The sequence below is a fragment of the Dama dama genome, chromosome 22 (assembly GCF_033118175.1).
Source record: "Dama dama isolate Ldn47 chromosome 22, ASM3311817v1, whole genome shotgun sequence".
Taxonomy (NCBI): Eukaryota; Metazoa; Chordata; class Mammalia; order Artiodactyla; family Cervidae; genus Dama; species Dama dama.
The window spans coordinates 9,028,502-9,047,673 of NC_083702.1; the positions used below are offsets into that span (position 1 = coordinate 9,028,502).

A 19,172-nucleotide genomic window follows, 5' to 3' on the forward strand; every position below is an offset into this window, starting at 1 on the left:
GAAACCTTTTGCTGTTCTCCATCAGACCCCCACAGGTTCTCCTCGGCTTCCAAAAATTTTCCATAGACGCTATTCTTTCTTCATATGAATCGAAGAAAAAAACCTACCCCACCCACGCCCCTTCCTGGGAGAAGACAAACAGGCACAGATACATAGGCCAACTGTGTACTTAACTCTGACCCCCTCTGCAGGGTCCCACATTCCTAAAGGCAGCCCCAGGGACAAATGTCCTGATCCCAAAGCTCCAGTCACTTCAGTTATGTATCATTACAACAGCTGTTGGTCAAGAAGTACTTGGTGCAGCTGGTTCTCTTTATTCCTTCTCATGTTCCCCTAATAACAAGAGCATTGACTTAGAAATCAGGAATTTGGGGTTCTGGTCCTGCTTCTGCCCTTGAATCATTTTGTGAGCCTGACAAGTCACTTGACCTCTAGAAATCTCAGGTTCTCCTGTGTATCATAAAAGGACTGAATTTGAATGTCCTTTAAGACGTCTCTTGTCCTCCACTCATGTTCCTTTTAACAACTGGATCATCCAGATAATGATTCCTTGAACAAACATCTATCAAGTTAGGCACTCGGTCAGTCACAGATTGAACAAGTCGAACACGATATGTGCCGTGAGTGGGTGTGCAAACTCTAGGGGGTGCCAGAGCTGTCAACAAGCTCTAACGAGGTGTCAACAACAAGATTGGTTTATTGCTGACATCAGAGCTTAGTGCCTGCCACATACTAATACTTAATAAATATTTGTCAAATGAATGAATAATATTTGAAATATGATGTGTGTGCACGCTTAGTCGTGTCCGACTCTTCCCAACCCCATGGGCTGTAAATATTTGAAATGATAAGTAAAAACAAGAATATTCACATTGTATCATGCAGAACAAAGGAAAGAGGGATTCATTTTAACTTGGAGGATATAGAAAGGATTTCACCAAGGAGGCAGTATTTGAATTGAGGTTAGAAGAGTGGAAAGGTTTTTGACAGAGAAGAGGGTAAAGATGAGGATGTTCTAGACTGAAGGAAGAGCAGAGAGAGACATGAAAGTGTATGTCCACCTAACGGCCATCAGCCTGGAAGCTGGAATCAGGTGTGAAGAGGGAGGAGCATCTCAGGCAGAAGGAACAGCATGGGCGAAGACTTGGTACCGGAAAGAAACATGGTGAATGTGAAGAACTGGGAGAGGTTAAGCAGAATCATACGGTTTTAGGAAGAGTATGCTGCAGTCCATGGAGTCGCAAAGACTTGGACACGACTTGGCAACTGAACAGCAACACCAGTACAGAATGAGGCGAGAGAGGTAAATGGGGACTGATTTATAAAGAGCCTTGTAAACCCTGTTAAGTAGTTTGAAGATGTACTGGAAAGAAGTGACACGAGCAGGTTTTCAGTTTGCAAAGTCCACTCTGGCTGTACTGTGCAGAGTGAACTGAGGGAACGGGCGGGGAGACCTCTTAGAGGCGGTAGTAGCAACGGTGCTCCAAAATAGCCCGCATGACTGGGAAGTTGATGGTCATATTAATAGAGGTGAAACAAGCACCCAAGGGTGAGGAGGCTGGAGGGTAGTAAGACCGCCCTGTACAGAGAGATGGGTGTGTACTGGGGGCTAGAACTCAGCAGAAGTCAGAGCTGAGAATTAAAATGTGTGAATTACTTGCATACAGGTGGTGGATCTCGTCCTCCTTTAAGAGCAGTGATAGGTGACGTCGCCCTGGGATATGGCAGAGGCAGAAGAGAAAGGGGCCAAGGACAGACTGTCTACATTTTAAAGGAAACAGAGCCAGGGAAGAACGTTGAAAAGGTTGCTTAGTGAGACGAAGGAATGCCAGCAGAGTTCACTTGAAGTATCCACAGAGGAATGAGTTTCAAGGAGTGTCTTCAGATTTCAGTTTCCTTCTTTCTTTAGATTTAGATGGAGTATTGTTATCAAAAAGTCACTGTCATTCTGAATTATCCTAGTTTAAGTGAAGTTGCTCAGTCGTGTCCGACTCTTTGTGACCCCATGGACTGTAGCCTACCATGCTCCTCCATCCATGGGATTTTCCAGGCAAGACTACTGGAGTGGGTTGCCATTTCCTTCTCCAGAGGATCTTCCCGACCCAGGGATCGAACCCAGGTCTCCCGCATTGTAGGCAGACGCTTTACCGTCTGAGCTACCAATTTCAAGATGATTTCATTACTTATAGAAAGACTTTTCTCCTAAGAAAAATGAAAGTCAATGGAAAAATATTTGGCTAAAATTCACTTCTTAGCCATGCTTTTATGTAAATATGGTGATGCACACATGCACTGTGGGATACCATTGATCTCATATTACACTAAGAATATATTAATTTTTTTAACAGAACCTTTATCCACTAGATATAACATGATCATATGCAAACCTGGAATATTTTAGATGTTATTTTTGTCTACCAATTTTCTGTTTCCTTTAATCACTATTAGGTAGTTAAACTCTATTCCATTTAAAAAACAAAGCCATTACCTTTTTTATCCTTGTGCTTCAGTTTGGCCTTCCACTCAACAAACATTTATCAAACACACCCTATGGGAGTGGCACTGTTGGGTGCTGGGGTACAGAGGAAACTCCTAGTAAGGTCTCCTCAACGAACCTGTTTTCAAGTAGGCAGCCAGACTTGTATTAATAGTTAACGAGATGGCAACTCGTTACAACTGCTCACAGGACTCCTAACAAGATACCATAAGATAAACAATAATAGAATAGAGCGAGGAAAGATGGGATCTGGGCATGCTTTGTAGAGAAGGTGAGAGTTGAACAGAGTTTTTAAATATGAAAATGTCTGGAGATGAGAGGGCTGGGGGGAAAAACGGAATTCCTAGTAGAGGTAATGATTTGGGTTTCTTGAACTGTCTGATTCTGTGGTGAACCAGCAGCACTTTTGCCCAGGTTAGCTTCCAACTGTGGATGAAATGGGAAAGACGGTTAGAGTCAAAGAAAATTTGCTTTTCATTATAATAACTCACAGCCTGAAACTGATAATGATGAGCATCTCACTGCTCACTATGAGGTACATTGTGATGAGCATTGTGACGTGGAAACACATCATAGCAACTTGCACAATTCCCATCGCCTCCTTTCTTTGGGGGAGCTCAAATGAGACAGTCTTCCTTTTGCCCTCTCTCAGTTTTCTTTCTTTCCATTTACTATTTCAGATGAAACTATTCAAGCACAAGTCCCTAGCACTGAAAGTGTTGATAACAATTTACATCTAGAAACTTGGACCAGGCTCATAATTCATATTCAATAGATAAATTTCAGTTCCTCATCATTCTCTCAATCCCTTTGATTTATAGTAAATATTACTTTGTCTGTTATATTCCAGGTACTTTCCCCATTATACCCTAGGTACTTTGATGATATTAATGAATAAAAAGGACAAAGATCCCTGACCTGATGGAACGTACATTTTAGTAATTATCACAACGGTTCCAGAAAAATTGCTTCTTTTCTCCCACCGGCTTATTATTATAATTAGGTTGCTATCTAAGAGAGTGATTTTCTTTCATGGGCCTTGGATAGACACTGGGGCGAGAAGACATTTTTTATTTTGGGGCAAAAAGACTTTTTTGTAGCTGGGGGTTCTGTGAGGATAGACCAGTATGAGGTGGCATGTTTTCTCTAGTTTATCTTGTAAGAGATGAAAGTTTGAAGGAACTAAAAATAGAGTGGTTTCAGAGATGGATAAGTGGGTGAAGGGAGAAATATTTAAAGACAAGTTATTTGAAGCTGCCTGGCCTTGACTTCAGTAAGGAGAGAGAGAGAGAGAAGACAGCCACAGAATGACTAGTCATCACTTAAACTTGGGAATACTTTAAATAGAATAGAAACAGTGAAAAAGTAGAATCGACTAAACAGCAGAGAATTCTGTTACAGGAAAAAAAAAATCCAATTATTAAAAATGCAATAAATTTGACATAGAGTACTTTCCATCTTTCTTTTTTTTTATATAGCTCTTTCATTTGTTATTTTACAGGTGCTGTGCCTGTTCCCTCAGAAAAAAGCCCATCTCTGCAGACAAATGTGAGTCTGGACAAGAACTCAGACAGTACCATTACAAAGACCATCACAGGAAACCCTTTGCAAATGCCTTTAGAAAAGCAGTCAGCTGCAAAAAGCTGTGACACATTGACAACTTTGTCAGCACATTGGCCAACTAGTCAAGAAGAGTTCATTGGCCCTCATTTAAGGACATCAAAATCGGATTCTACTTTCCGTAACCAGGCCTCTGTGGAGACACTGTATGTCTCTCCCTCATTCACAGCATTTGACCCAATGAAAGAGACTGTAATCAGTAAGGGTCATCAGAAAGCAACACAGTCCGGCCTGGTTCCGATGGAGGATGAAAACCTCAAGACCTTAGCCACGTGGGGTGAGTCTACAAGAAACCCCTCTTTTGAAGTACTCTTCTTTTACTTTTTTCTGCTTTCTGTCTCCTGGTTTGTTGCCTTCTCTTATTCTCCACCCATTGGTATGAAGACAGGTACTTCTGAGTTGGGAGAGTGCCCCTTTTATTAAAGGGCTAATAGCAGATCATCATCATGGTTACCTGTGCTTGAGTGGAGCCCACGTTCTGAGCAATTTTGATACAGAACAAATTAGAAAGAACTAGCATTAAATAGGAGAAGGCAATGGCACCCCACTCCAGTACTCTTGCCTGGAAAATCCCATGGACGGAGGAGCCTGGTAGGCTGCAGTCCATGGGGTCACGAAGAGTTGGACATGACTGAGCAACTTCCCTTTCACTTTTCACTTTCATGCATTGGAAAAGGAAATGGCAACCCACTCCAGTATTCTTGCCTGGAGAATCCCAGGGACAGCGGAGCCTGGTGGGCTGCCCTCTATGGGGTCACACAGAGTCGGACACGACTGAGGTGACTTATCAGCAGCATTAAATAAGAGCTTCCTGTCAAACATTTAGGTTATTTATTTAAAAGCTATGTGAGAGAAAGTGATTAGTGTGTGTATTGGTGTGTATGCATACACATACATCCATATGGGTATGTATATGTGTGTTTTCCCGTTTTTAAAAGAGCTGTGTATGGATTACAAAAAAAGTTGGGGGGGGGGGGAGTAGAGAATCTCTTCCCTCTTCTGTCTTACAAAACATTGAGAGGGTTGCAGTCTTGTTTAGACTGGCTGATAAAGGATAAAGCCAGTTGAGATCCCAGGTCACCAACCATCAGTTGTTAAATCCTACATTTTATAATTTATACTTTCTTCTGTAGAGTTAATTAGTAAAAGAATTACCCACCTGCTGGTCCATACCCCTGGTGGCTCAGATAGTAAAGAACCTGACTGCAATGAAAGAGACCTGGGTTCAATCCCTGGGTTGGGAAGATTCCCTGGAGAACAGAATGGCTACCCATTCCAGTATTCTTACATGGAGAATTCCATGGACAGAGGAGCCTGGCCGGCTACAGTCCACAGGGTCTCAAAGAGTCGGACATGACTGAGCGACTATTACTTTCACTTTTTTTTCATTTCAAAGACTTAAGTCGTTTATTGATTCTCATGTGTAATAATGCTTACTAACTCATAATTTTTTAAATATGAACTTTTAAAATATAAATCCTTTAAACTGCCTCAAATTCAGGTCAGAAGTACAATATAAATGCAAACAATGGAAGCCAAAATTGTGTGAGTTTAAAGAAACTTACCTTGATGCTGGTAAGGTCAGTGACTAGTAAGAGATTCTTCTTACTGCTCTTCCCAGAATTTTTTTTTTAATTAAGTACCTAAAAATAAAACTAATTCTTAGTTTTGTCACAAAATTAACTTTTCTGCTGCGATTACTGATGGAGAAACCAATTAGTACTGGTTATGATAGCCAGTGCATGTTATGATTAGCTCATGTGCATGCTCTCCCCTGGGAAGCTGTTACTTTGGTTCATTTCTTCCACAAATACCACAAAAAGAAAACTGAAAATACTTTTGTCACAGCTTGTATATCAAGTGTATTTAATTATGAAAAATTACAAGAAGTTCCTCTAAAACCAGTTAGCAAGGAAGACTTTTGCTCCTACTTGTAATGAAGCAGATAGCATTAGTCTAATCCTCCACCAACAATATTGGTTAAAGCCGGAAAACTATTAGAAATCATTATAAAAACAACCAAGGTAGAAAACACTTGATGGTCAGGCTCCTAGGAGAAAGGATTGTGATACTGTGATGCAATAAGTAATGTATATTTGGTCTTCACCCCTGGTTCCTTGCACGGAGCTTATGAAGCCCTTGTCATTTTCCTGAGTGATAGGAGAGAAAGAGGCATTTTCTGTTATTCATCATAAACACTTTCAACTCCATCCCTGACCTCTGGGGAGAGGAGAAGGAATGGCCAATGATCTGATCAATCAAAAGCCAATGGAGACTTCTCTGGTGGTCCAATGGATAAGACTCCATGCTCAGGGAACTATTAATAAGATCCCACATATCCCAACTAAGCCCACATGTGCAGCTACTGAACCACATGCTCTGGAACCTACACCACAGTTAGAGAAGCCCACATGCTCCAATGAAGACCCAGCGCAGCCAAAACAAATAATAAACGCTTTTTAAAAAGAGCAAGCAGGTGACGGTGATGGATAGTGTAAAAAAATCAGGGGCCAATAACTGGATCAACCATGCCTATGTAATGGAACCTCTGTAAAAACCCTAGACCGTGGGGTTGAGAGGGCTTCCAGGTTGGCGAGCACATGAAGGCTCTGGGAGGACGACCGCCTGAAGAAGGTATGGCGGCTCTGCGTCCCTTCCCTGTGCCTTGCCCCGTGCGTTTCTTCTATTTGGTTGTTCCTTAATAATAATCCCATCATGGTAAGTAAAGCAAGGTCCTGAGTTTTGTGAGCCGTTCTAGCAAATTATCAAACCCAAAGAGGGGACCATGGGATTCTTTAATTTATAGCCAGTGGATCAGAAATAGAGGAGGCCTGGACCTGCAGTTGGCGTCTGAGTGGTGTCTCTGTTTTCTCCCCCTTGCCTGTTTGCCTGTTAGCAGAGCAGAGTGATAGAAGCCAAGTAAACACGAGGGGTGTTTGCCTGTTAGCAGAGCAGGATGATAGAAGCCAAGAAAACACAAGAGGCCTGGGCTTTCCACTGTCTCACTGAGCTTGGGAGGTAGGATTGGAGTTTGGGGCTTCTAAGATGTCAGGGACTTAAGGGGCCAATATTTCAGAGGGGAGGGAATCACAGAGAAAAAAGTCCACAAGTCTTTGTGTAATTTCTTACTTGCCTGCTGCTAAACTGCTCAGGTTTTGGATAAGGTGCTGAGAAACTAAGTGGGAAGAAACCAACAAGCTAACCAGAGATTCTGATAGTCCTGTGGTGCTGCGAAGACGGAGGTTGGAGTTTAGGATATGCAGAATTGTAGGGGCTCTGGTAAATACGCCATCCTTTCAGCTGGGCCCTCTAAAGGGCTACACCCTATGCATCAGAGGTACCTTCTAGGAGTAAGGACAACCTGGAAATAGAACAGCCCTCCCAAATGCTGAAACCCAGCTTCAGCTAGAGCAAAGTATCTGAAGATAATGAAATCCTTTCTTGAGTGGTGCTACAATTTTTCATGCATTAACGTTTGGCATTCACCAAAAAATTACCAGGCATACTAGGAAATGAATAAATGACCAGAAATACAGAATAAAATAAACAATAGAAACAGACTCACAAATAATCTAGATACTGAAGTTATAAGATACATACTTTAAAATAATTATGATTTATATATATATATATCTCAACAGAAGAAATGATGGGGAAATTTCATCGCAATAGACTACTGCTATCTATAAAAAGGAATCCAGCGAATTCCCGAATTCCAAAGCAGAAAAATAATTAGCTGAAATTAAGACCTTGAGGATACTATTCAGTTCATAAAGATTGAGGTATCAAAAGAAATAGTTCAGTACTGGCAGAGAAGTTGAAAAGTTACAAGGGAAACCCTGAAAGGGAGGGAGACTCAGAAGGAGTCTCACATTCCATTTATAAACTCTGCCCAAATTCTTGACCAAAAAGACACACATTTCTACTTTTCCATAAAAGGCATTACTGTAGACAAACCCAGCAGCCTGAGCATCACCTACCTGCAGCTTTGCCCTGTGCCCTCCACAGTCAAGACTGGCCCCCATGGCAGGCCCACCTTGTGCCCTGCTGGGTGCCCGATGGCTTTGGCGTGGGGTCTGGACTGTCCTCCCGCTGAATGACGAGGGTGGAGTGGTTATTCTACGTGAAGTAAATGGTCCCAAGTAGAGCTGTGTTAACTCCTGACCCTGCTATAGCCCCACTCTCAAAATCAGGTCCTCACTTCAACACAGTAAAAACCATGGTGAGACTCTTCCGCACCCCCGGTTCCATTCTCACGGTCTGGAATGGGCCGTGCCCTGGAGGCTGCTGTGGGGGAAGGCTCCCCCTGGCACCTGGGTGTTCCTGAAGGCCCCCGTGTTCCATGGAGCCTATCCCTGGTAAGTTGGTCCTTTTGGGCAGCATTTGATGACCTGGCCTTGAAAGATGCTCTTGTCCAGCTCCATGGTGGTCTGGGCCGAGCTCTCGGTGGCAAACTCCATGTAGGCATAGCCCTTGAGGGTGTCCAGAGAACTTGCAGCCCAGGATGGGGACCCGGTGGATCTCACAACAGTGGTTGAAGCCATAATATATGTCTAGGGGAAGACCCCAGTGAATTGTGGGGGGTGGGGTGGGGTGGGGGAAGATAGCACTAGAAATTATAAATATGTGGGTAAATAGAAAATACCATATATTTTATTTTAAATGCTAGTGTTAAAAGTGTCGTTGTTGTTCAGTTGCTACGTTGTAGCTGACTCTATGAGTCGCCATGGACTGCAGCGTGCCAGATTTCCCTGTCGTTCACTGTCTCCTGGAATTTGCTCAGATCACATCCGTTGAGTTGGTGATGCTATCTAACCATCTCATCCTCTGCTGCCCTCTTCTCCTTTTGCCTTGAGTCTTTCCCAGCATCAGAGTCTTTTTTCAATGAGTCAGCTGAAGGAAAAGATTTGAGGTGAGAGATAGAGACAAGAGCCGGTGAGCAAGGTAGGGGGAAAGATCCTGAGACGGAGGGTGATATGGGGAAGGCAGACCAGAATCCAGACCAGAAAGAGAGTCACCTCGTGCTAAGAACACATAAGGAAGGAGAAAAAAAGGGTATACCGAATGTGAGGGAAGGGTCTTATTGTTCTTAATAATTAAATGTACTGAACATTCATGGGCCGCACTCTGTATGTCATGGCCTCCATATCTTACTGTCTGGGGTCACCTGCCAAGCCTGAGGGTTTGGAGTGGTTTCATTTTTTCCATGAAGAAACTGGAAAAAATTTAGAACAGCCACTGCAGAGAACTTATATGCAGAGTACATCATGAGAAACACTGGGCTGGAAGAAGCACAAGCTGGAATCAAGATTGTCGGGAGAAATATCAATAACCTCAGATATGCAGATGACACCACCCTCATGGCAGAATGTGAAGAAGAACTAAAGAGCCTCTTGATGAAAGTGAAAGAGGAGAGTGAAAAAGTTGGCTTAAAGCTCAACATTCAGAAAACTAAGATCATGGCATCTGGTCCCATCACTTCTTGGCAAATAGATGAGGAAACAGTGGAAACAGTGGCTGACTTTATTTTTTTGGGCTCCAAAATCACTGCAGATGGTGGTTGCAGCCGTGAAAATAAAAGACACTTACTCCTTGGAAGGAAAGTTATGACCAACCTAGATAACATATTAAAAAGCAGAGACATTACTTTGCCAACAAAGGTCTGTCTAGTCAAGGCTATGGTTTTTCCAGTAGTCATGTATGGATGTGAGAGTTGGAGTATAAAGAAAGCTGAGCGCTGAAGAATTGATGCTTTTGAACTGTGGTGTTGGGAGAAGACTCTTGAGAGTCCCTTGGACTACAAGGAGATCCAACCAGCCCATCCTAAAGATCAGTCCTGGGTGTTCATTGGAAGGACTGATGTTGAAGCCAAAACTCCAATATTTTGGCCACATGATGCAGAGAGCTGACTCATTTGAAAAGACCCTGATGTTGGGAAAGATTGAGAGCAGGAGGAAAAGGGGACGACAGAGGATGGGATGGTTAGATGGCATCACCAAATCAATGGACATGAGTTTGGGTAAACTCTGGGAGTTGGTGATGTACAGGGAAGCCTGGTGTGTTCTGGTTCATGGGGTTGCAAAGAGTTGGACACGACTGAGTGACTGAACTGAACTGAACTGCAGAGAATGGAAGAAAGAGCTGCTGAGACTCTGAGAAGATGGAGGAGCAGTTATTTGTAGTGGTCCAGTTTTTCAGGTCTGGGCTTTTTTTTTTTTTTCTGTGCTGAGCATAGAAATGAAAAAGGCAGATATTTAAATTGAAATAGGCTTCCCACAGGGATTGACCAACTTTCAGCCTGGACCGAATCTGGCCCACTGCCTGTTTTTGTAAATAAAGTTTTACTGGAAAACAGCCATACTACTTGGCTCGCATATTGTCTTTGGCTGCTTTTGTGCCACGTCAGCAGAGCGGAGTAGTTCAAACAGAGACCGTATGAACCACAAATCCTAAAAGATCTCTCTTGTCCTTTCTATCAAAGTTTTGCTGACTCCTGAATTAGGAATTAGTAGCAGGGAAACTTCTCTGATGGTCCAGTGGTTAAGACTTCACTGCCGGGGGCACAGGTTCGATTCCCTGGTTGGGGAACTAGGATCCTGCATGCCACCCTGCGAGGCCAAAGAAAGAAATTAGTAGCAAATAAGGCAGAAGACATTCAGCAAGAGGGTAGCCAGAAAATGGCTAAAGTGATGGATCCTGGGATTCTAGACTGGTTTAAGAAAGGAGCCAGAACCAAGAGGACACTGATAGAAAGAGAGAAAATAGAAAGATCATTGCATCTATGGTCTCATTGCATCAATGAGGCCAAAGTGTAGATGTATTAAAAGGAATGTAAAAGGAATCTATAGAGCTGGAAGTAACTGAGAAGAAAAAGTAATCTTGGGAAACAAGGTTTCAAAGTAGAGCAGTTGCGAGTGATGACATTCTAGGGAATACTCAGAGGAATGACTGAAGGTCATTGTGGTTGAGGAATTCAAGAAATGATGAGACTAAATGGATGCTAGTCTCCATGGATACTGGATGGTGGAGGATAACAGAGTACCTATTTTCTGGTTTTCATTTAAGTGTTTGTTTATAGGAACGGTCCAGGTCCAATGTCATAAACTCTTTGGAGATAATGAGCTGGGCAAATTAAAAAAATAGTTGCATATTTTAGCAGTTCTCAAATACCAAGGAGACTATCTAAGGCAGCCGGCTAATACACTGTAATATCTTTACTGAAGGAGAGGAATGAATTTGCTGCAGCGACCTCCTTTGACCTTTTGATGCTCAATACCTCTGTTCTGAGAACAGCCCATTCCGTCTGCTCCTCTGCTTATTTGTCTGAAGCTCAAACTGTTGTTTTAGGTCGTTAGTTTATCATGCGCACTAAAAAGGAAGAAGGAGCTAGTACATACTTAGAAGCCAATTTGGTGGCAGGCAGCTTTCCTTACAGTCTCATGAGCCACAGTCAGGGTGAGTATGTTAGACGCACTGGATTTTACTTTCTAATTTTGGGGAGGAAAAAATTTTCTGTACTTTGTCTTGTTGAGATAGTGGTGACCATTCTCACTGACTTCCTCCTTTCTGTCTCATTTGGTTCCATTTTTTTTTACTCTGGATTTCAGCAGTAGTTGTTCTTTGTAGCTGTTTTTCAGTTCACCTTTGCTAGGAAAAGAAACTGCAGTGACACACACACAAAAGACTAATTTACAGCGCCTTTTTCTTTTTGCCTATAAAAGCCTTTGGAGTTAGAACAATTAACAGTGTCCCTGAAGCAGTGGGGGAAATGATAGAAAGTAGTTCTACAGGCCGTCCCAGCTAACTCTGGTGAGCTAGTGGTCAGGGTGGTCCCGAAGCACCATGTGGAGTACAGCGTTGATGGGAGAGGGACGCTTAAAGATGAGAAAACTCATCTTTAATCCAGTAATCCAATTTTCCAAATAAAAATCCAGCGTAAGTGATTTATAACCACTTATAATAAGGGGCAGACTTACTACCATTTCTCTCTAGCCCTGTGTTACTCCTAAATCTGGTTCTTTTATGTAGCTTATTTATAATAATGATACTAAAAATAAATTTTCAAATGTGGCAGCTTTTAAAAATTGAGATCTAATTCCTGTACCACAGGATGCGCCCTTGGAAAACGGACAATTTAGTGGTTTTTCAGTGTATTCTCAGAATTGTACAGTCACACTACTAATGCCAGAGCATTCCCATTACCCTCAAAAGTTTTGTGCACACAAGCAGTCACTCTCTGCCCGCTTTATCGCAGCCCCTGGTAGCCACTGTCTGCTTTCTGTCTCTATGGATTTACCTTTTCTGGACATTTCATGTGATGGAGTCATGCAACAGGTGGCCTTTTGTGATTAATTTCTTTCACTGAGCATCATGTTTTCAAGGTTTATCCCCAGTGTAGCATAAATCAGTAAGTCGTTCCTTTTTATGGCTGGATGATATCCCAGTGTGTAGATAAACACATTTTCTTTATCCTAATCAGTTCACAGACGTTTGGGTTGTTTCCACTTTTTGGCAGTTATGAATAATTCTGTTACAAAGAATTTTGTAAGTGTTTCATTTTTTAGCCATAGAACAAAATCGGGATAGTATAATTCCTGTGCGTAGGTAACTTGACAGCCATTCTATATTAGTGAGGAAAACTGAAAGAGATGAATTGGAGAATGAGAAAAAGAAAAAAATCCCTCTCTTGTACAATGAACTGTTTACCAAAGACCAGCTGCCAGCAGAAAAATTTACGTTTACTGCTAAAGATAACTTTTAAATATTTCCAGAAGTGTATTTGTTATCTTATTTTTTTCAACCCAGTACTTCCAAATGCTTTTTAAGTTTAAAATTGTAGTATAATAATTAACAGTGTGTGCATGCTAAGTCGCTTCAATTGTGTCTGACTCTTTGTGACCCTAATTAACAGATCCAGTGTTATTTGTGAGTATAAAAAATTAGAGATAACACATCAGCATTTGGAAAAATTTTGTCAGTACTATCTTCAAGCGAGTCTGGCATTCATTAGCATATCTGTATCACACAATGAGACTTTTAAATGCAGCCTTTTAAATGGCATAAGCATAAAACTGAAGCCAGGTATTCATCATGTCACATGTGTGTGCCTACCTTAACTGTGTTATCTTTAAATATATTTGTTGTTCAGTCGCTAAGTCATGTCCAACTTTTTGCAACCCCATGGACTGCAGCACGCCAGGCCTCCCTGTCCCTCACCATCTCCTGGAGTTCACCCAACTTCATGTCCATCAAGTCAGTAATGCCATCCAACCATCTCATCCTCTGCTGCCCTCTTCTCCTCCTGCCCTCAATCATTCCCAGCCTTTTAAATGAGACTTTTGCTGCAGCTGATTTGCAGTACTTGCTGCATTTCGGCTCCGGGGGGCCGGCTGTATAGAGAAGACACTTGTTAACTTCCGCAGCGAGCCCAGGAGGGTCACTGAACGGCGAGGGACATGCGCCCTGAGGCGCCGTGTGCAGCGGCTGGGACAGCTGCAGCGTGTTTGGAAACAACAGTAAATTGGCGTGCAGCAATTAGAGATGGAGTGGGTTCTCAAGAGCGAAAGCATCAGGCAGCCTACGAGTCAGAGCTGCAGAACCATCAACAGTGAGAAGCTGTTTACTCAGCACTTGTGGCCACACAGCAGGAGAAGGGTGGGCACGCAGCAAAAAGCAGTGATTCTCTGACCTCAGCACTCAGCAGAAACACCTGCAGGTTTGCTCACACACAGTTTTCTGAGCTCCAACCCCCAGTGTCTGATTCAGCTGGTCTGGGGTGGGGCCCTAGAACCTCATTTTAACAAATTCCCAGGTGATGCTGCTGCTGGTTCAGGAACCACACTTTGAGAAACACTGGCTTTAAACTGTGGGCCTCCCTGGAGGCTCAGCTGGTAAAGAATCTGCCTGCAGTGTGGGAGACCTAGGTTCGATCCCTGGGTTGGGAAGATCCCCTGGAGAAGGGAAAGGCTACCCACTCCAGTATTCTGGCCTGGAGAATTCCAGGGACTGTATAGTTCATGGGGTCCCAAGAGTCAGACACGACTGAGCAACTTTCAGTTTCAGCATAAAACTGAAGCCAGGTATTCATCATGTCACATGTGTGTGCCTACCTTAACTGTGTTATCTTTAAATATATTTGTTGTTCAGTCGCTAAGTCATGTCCAACTTTTTGTAACCCCATGGACTGCAGCACGCCAGGCCTCCCTGTCCCTCACCATCTCCTGGAGTTCACCCAACTTCATGTCCATCAAGTCAGTAATGCCATCCAACCATCTCATCTTCTGCTGCCCTCTTCTCCTCCTGCCCTCAATCATTCCCAGCATCAGGGTCTTTTCCAATAAGTTACCAGCAGGTGGCCAAAATATTAGAGCTTCAGCATCAGCCCTTCCAATGAGTATTCAGGGTTGATTTCCCTTAGGATTGACTGGTTTGATCTCAGTGCTGCGCAAGGGACTCTCCAAGAGTTTTCTCCAAACCTCAATTCAAAAGCTTTAGCATTCAGCCTTCTTTATGATCTAACTCTCACATCCATACATGGCTACTGGAGAGACCATGGCTTTGACTGTGTGAACCTTTGTTGGCAAAATGATGTCTTTGCTTTTTCATACTCTAAGTTTGTCCTAGCCTTCCTTCCAAAAAGGAAGTGTCTTCTAATTTCGTGGCTGCAGTCACCATTCACAGTGATTTTGGAGCCCAAGAAAAGAAAATCTGTGTCATCTCAATTCCAAAGAAGGGCAATGCTAAAGAATGTTCAAACTACCAAACATTTGTGCTCACTTCCCATGCTAGTAAGGTTATGCTCAAAATCCTTCCAATGAGTATTCAGGGTTGATTTCCCTTAGGATTGACTGGTTTGATCTCGGTGCTGCCCAAGGGACTCTCAAGAGTCTGAAGCTAGGCTTTAGCAGTACTTGAATCGAGAACTTCCAGATGTACAAGCTGGGTTTAGAATAGGCAGAGGAACCAGAGATCTTTAAATATATAAGATAACATTATACTAACATTTGACTGAAATATTATTTTCCTCCTGGCCTTCTTAAATCTTCCTTATGAAATCATTCTTTCTGACCAGAGTGAACTATTTCTAGAATAGTTTCTTAGTACTCTAACATATGTGGTTTGGGTCCTAGAATCTTAGAATCTCACCAAGGATATATAGTTCTGTCAGCTGATGCCTTGATCTTGCCTGAAATGTTCCTGCCAAATGGTCGCCCAGGCTGTGCATGAGCTCCGTAAGTGTTAAGAACCTCACTGCTTCCCAAAGCAGCGCATGTCATGTGTGGGAAACCACAACTATTTAAACGTTTTCTTTTTTCAACTGGACTGAAATCTCTTTTCCTGTTACTTTCTCCTGTTAACCGTAGTTCCAACTTGTGCACAATAGGAGAAATGGAAGATAAATATTACTAAGATTTTCTGACTGTTTTCAAATAACTAAATATAGCCTCCTACCCTTTGTCTTCCTATCTGTTTTGGGGTAAAGATTTGCATATCCATCAACCCTTCTACATCCCTCACCATCCTGGTTGCCTGCCTTCTCAACTTTATATCTAGAATTTAACATAATTCTCTAATAGAGTAAAAATAATTCTAATATACTAGAATGGTGTGGATGTAGAGCTTAGTGGATTAGATTATATGCTTTAACATCAGAGATTTGAATTTGAGTCTCATCTCTACCCCTTTTTAGCCTTGTGATCTTGGGAAAGTTTCTTTGCTTCTTTGCGATGCCTTTGCCTCATGTTTTAAATGGGATTATGAAGCCTATTCCACAGGTTGTTATTGGAGTGTGGTGCTAAATAAAGAGAATTCGAAAATAGCTATTTGAAAAGCAATTTAAATCCTTAGACTTTTCTTCCTTGTCAAACAGATGAACAGTTGCCCCGAATACTCAACCAACTCACAACCTCTGGCAGAAGTCTAGAGATGTGTTTTCGGGAGAAGGTACATGGAGGGTCTCTGAAGTGAGATGCTAGCCACTGGAGAACGAGTTACTCTAGCCTGAGAATAGACCAAGAAAGAGAAAGATCCAGGATATATTGATGGAAAATTGGAGGGTGGCAAAGAGACGTGTCCAGTGACAGCTGAGCACAGCCCAGAGGGTTGCAGTGACTCAGGACACACACATACAGAGGCTTCCGTCTCTGGCAGGGTGGTCACCACACACCCTCCTTTTACTCCAAGGATAGAACGTTGGATAAGCCTGACCTGGATTCTTAAGTGTGCTTTTCCTGTCTTGACCGTGTGTTAATGAAGTTCCTACTTTCTTTTTTGTGTCCTGCTGCTGCACCAGCTGAGAATACTCATTTCACCCCCTTAAAGTTTTGTGATTGGAATTATTTCCTGAGAACTGGAGCTAGGCACCAGGTGGCTTTGAAGCCAAAAATAGAAGCTGTCTGCCCTGGCCACATTTTTAGATAAGAGGTCCAGTTTAGTTTAGAATGACATGAATATGTAGAATAAATAAAATAAGAAAGAAAGATAAGTCTTGTGTGCTAAGTGGTAAGCATTAATCTCCCTCTTCTATGACTTATAGTGAATAAGTTTTTGTTTTTTTAATTATTTTATTCTCAAATTATTCTCACTGTTATTTTATTTGCTTTTAGTTTTTGGCCATGCTTCGTGGCATGTGGGATCTTAGTTCCCAGAGCAGGGGTCAAACCTGTGCCTGCTTGCACTGGAAGCACAGAGTCTTAATCACTGGACTGCCAGGGAATTGCCAATAAAAAAAATTTTTTTTAAAGTAGTAAGTCCAAAGTTAATTTCAAAGACTTCGGCACTGGAATTTGACAACTTTTACCTCCTTTTAAGGCATGCGTGCTCAGTCACATCAGTCGAGTCTGACTCTTTGCAACCCCATGGACTGTAGCCACCAGACTCCTCTGTCCATGGAATTTTCCAGGCAAGAATACTGGAGTGGGTTGCCATTTCCCAACCCAGGGATTGAACCCACGGCTCCTGTGTTGGCAGGCAGATTACCACTGAGCCATCTGGAAAACCCACCTAAGGCAAAAATGAATAAAAATAGACATTCCAAGGAGACAAGAAAATGATCTGTGTCCAATAAAGTTTGGAAAACACTTGAATAAATTACAGGTGGCCCTTAAATACATGGGTTCAAACTGCATGAGTCTACTTATACATGATTTTTTCCAGTAAATACATAGTACAGTACTATACAATCTGAGGTTGATTGAGTCTGCTGATTTGGAACTGCAGATATGGTGGACCAACTGTAAAGTTATGTGGGGGTCTTTGAATGTGGGGCGGGCCAGCACCCCTAACCTCCATGTTGTTCAAGGGTCAACTGTACTGTTGATTTCTCAGAACCTTGAATATACTAACGGATATTGTTAATCTCCTAATGGGAGGCACAGTGTGCAATTGGCCAATCTTATTTGACTTTGAAACCCAGTTCTCACAAAACATCATTTTCCATCTTAAGGGACACAGTGTTCTCCATAATGGTTTGGGAAATAATGATTTAGAATAAAGTGTGAAAGAAGAGATTTACTATGATTTTTTCTTGAAGAGAAGTTAAAAATGTTATCAAATCTTTAATTTTATGGAAAATAGGCTTAGAATGCTTTTCATTTTATTTATAGTTTCTTGGTGGGAAAAATATGTATATACAAGTGCTAAAGTGTCTTGGATCTCAAATGGGTTGGACTCAGCCTTGACTATATTTGACTATTGAGAGAAAAAGATTAGTTTTATAACTCTGAGGTACTTGTAGTTGGTTGTTCATTTTGCCATAATATTTTCTGTAAAAAAAAGGAAAAAAAATGAAGGAATCTAAGTTACAGGTTTCTCAGACTTTCTGCTTTAAATGTCAACTTAAAATTCTGGCAGTGAGTAGAAGAGGGTGTAATATTCTACTTTTCTGCTCTCTGATAAGTGTAGTATAAAAATATATTAGGCAAAGTTTGAGAGTTAAGATGAATATTGATATTTCTATATAAGTTCCTTTTTTATGGTATTATTGATGTATCATAGATCTTTAGATTTTCTTTATTTCCTGCTTTGGTTTTATTTGGGCCTATTGTGACTCTTTAACATATAAAATTCTAAGTAGTTTATGCTAAGGCCAGATAGAATTTGACATTGTAAAATTATTTAAGCTATTACTCTTATTTGTATGTTGCCTAATCTTTGTCTTTCATTTCTACATTTTAGTTTCAACTGCGTCTGAGGGAGCATTCTCCTATTCTACTTTATCTGTGTCATCCCCTGATTCAGCCTCTCCAGAGAAGTCTGTTCATCCCTTACCCCCAGTTTTGGCCGGACCTTCCTTTTGGACTTTGTCCCGTCAAGAATCTTCTTCTGCCTCTGTTAAAAATATAGATAAGACAGCCAGGATTCATCACTCTTTTGCTCCTAGGAGTCCATTGTCCTCCGATGAAAAAGAAAATGACAACCTCAACCTACTGGAAATTCTTCCAGACAACTCTGATTCTGCCAAAAAGAAGACAAGTTCTATTTCTAGCAGTAATTGGGTAGCGTTTTCCACACAAAATGTAGACCATTTCACCTCTATGTCCTGTTCCAGTTCTCAGGCAACCAAAGACCTGTCTAGGGAACATGAAGCAGACAATTCCACTAATGTTCTTCTAGGGGAGGTAAAAAATGCCATAGTCACATTACACGAAGACCTGAGCATGGTGATACGAGAACTTAATGTCATCAGTAGTCGTCTGGTAAGCATGAGTGGGTCCAGTCCACAAATAAGCAAGTCTCTGCAGTTCCCCCAGTATTCTGAGGCAGGCTCAGATCAAGTCTAATTATCTCAGTAGCTATTTTTGTTAGAACGCGAAACATTTTATAGATTCTCATTACTGTGCAAAAATAGAATGATAGTTTGATTTTTCTTTGTCAGGTTTATTAAACAAGTATACTTCAAACCAATAAATTTGTTTGGGTGGTTTATTTTTTAAAGATAAAAAGAATAACCTTTGATAATATTTTCAGATTTAAATATTAGTTCATTTGAAACTGAAGAGAATTTCATTCCTCCATGCTCTGTACTTTACCTCAAAATAACGTTGAGCAGTAGTGA

The 19,172-nt window shown here is 41.7% G+C and overlaps 1 protein-coding gene across 1 annotated transcript in view; it reads left to right on the forward strand.

The window, feature by feature from the left end:
- ENTHD1 (ENTH domain containing 1) overlaps nucleotides 1-18,897 on the forward strand; it is an 84,130-nt gene extending 65,233 nt beyond the window's left edge. Inside the window, exons 5-6 of the mRNA XM_061124197.1 lie at nucleotides 3,976-4,394; nucleotides 18,293-18,897. Coding sequence (XP_060980180.1) covers nucleotides 3,976-4,394; nucleotides 18,293-18,897 — 1,024 coding nt within the window. The remainder of the gene's footprint in view (nucleotides 1-3,975; nucleotides 4,395-18,292) is intronic.
- The last annotated feature ends 275 nt before the right edge of the window (nucleotides 18,898-19,172 follow it).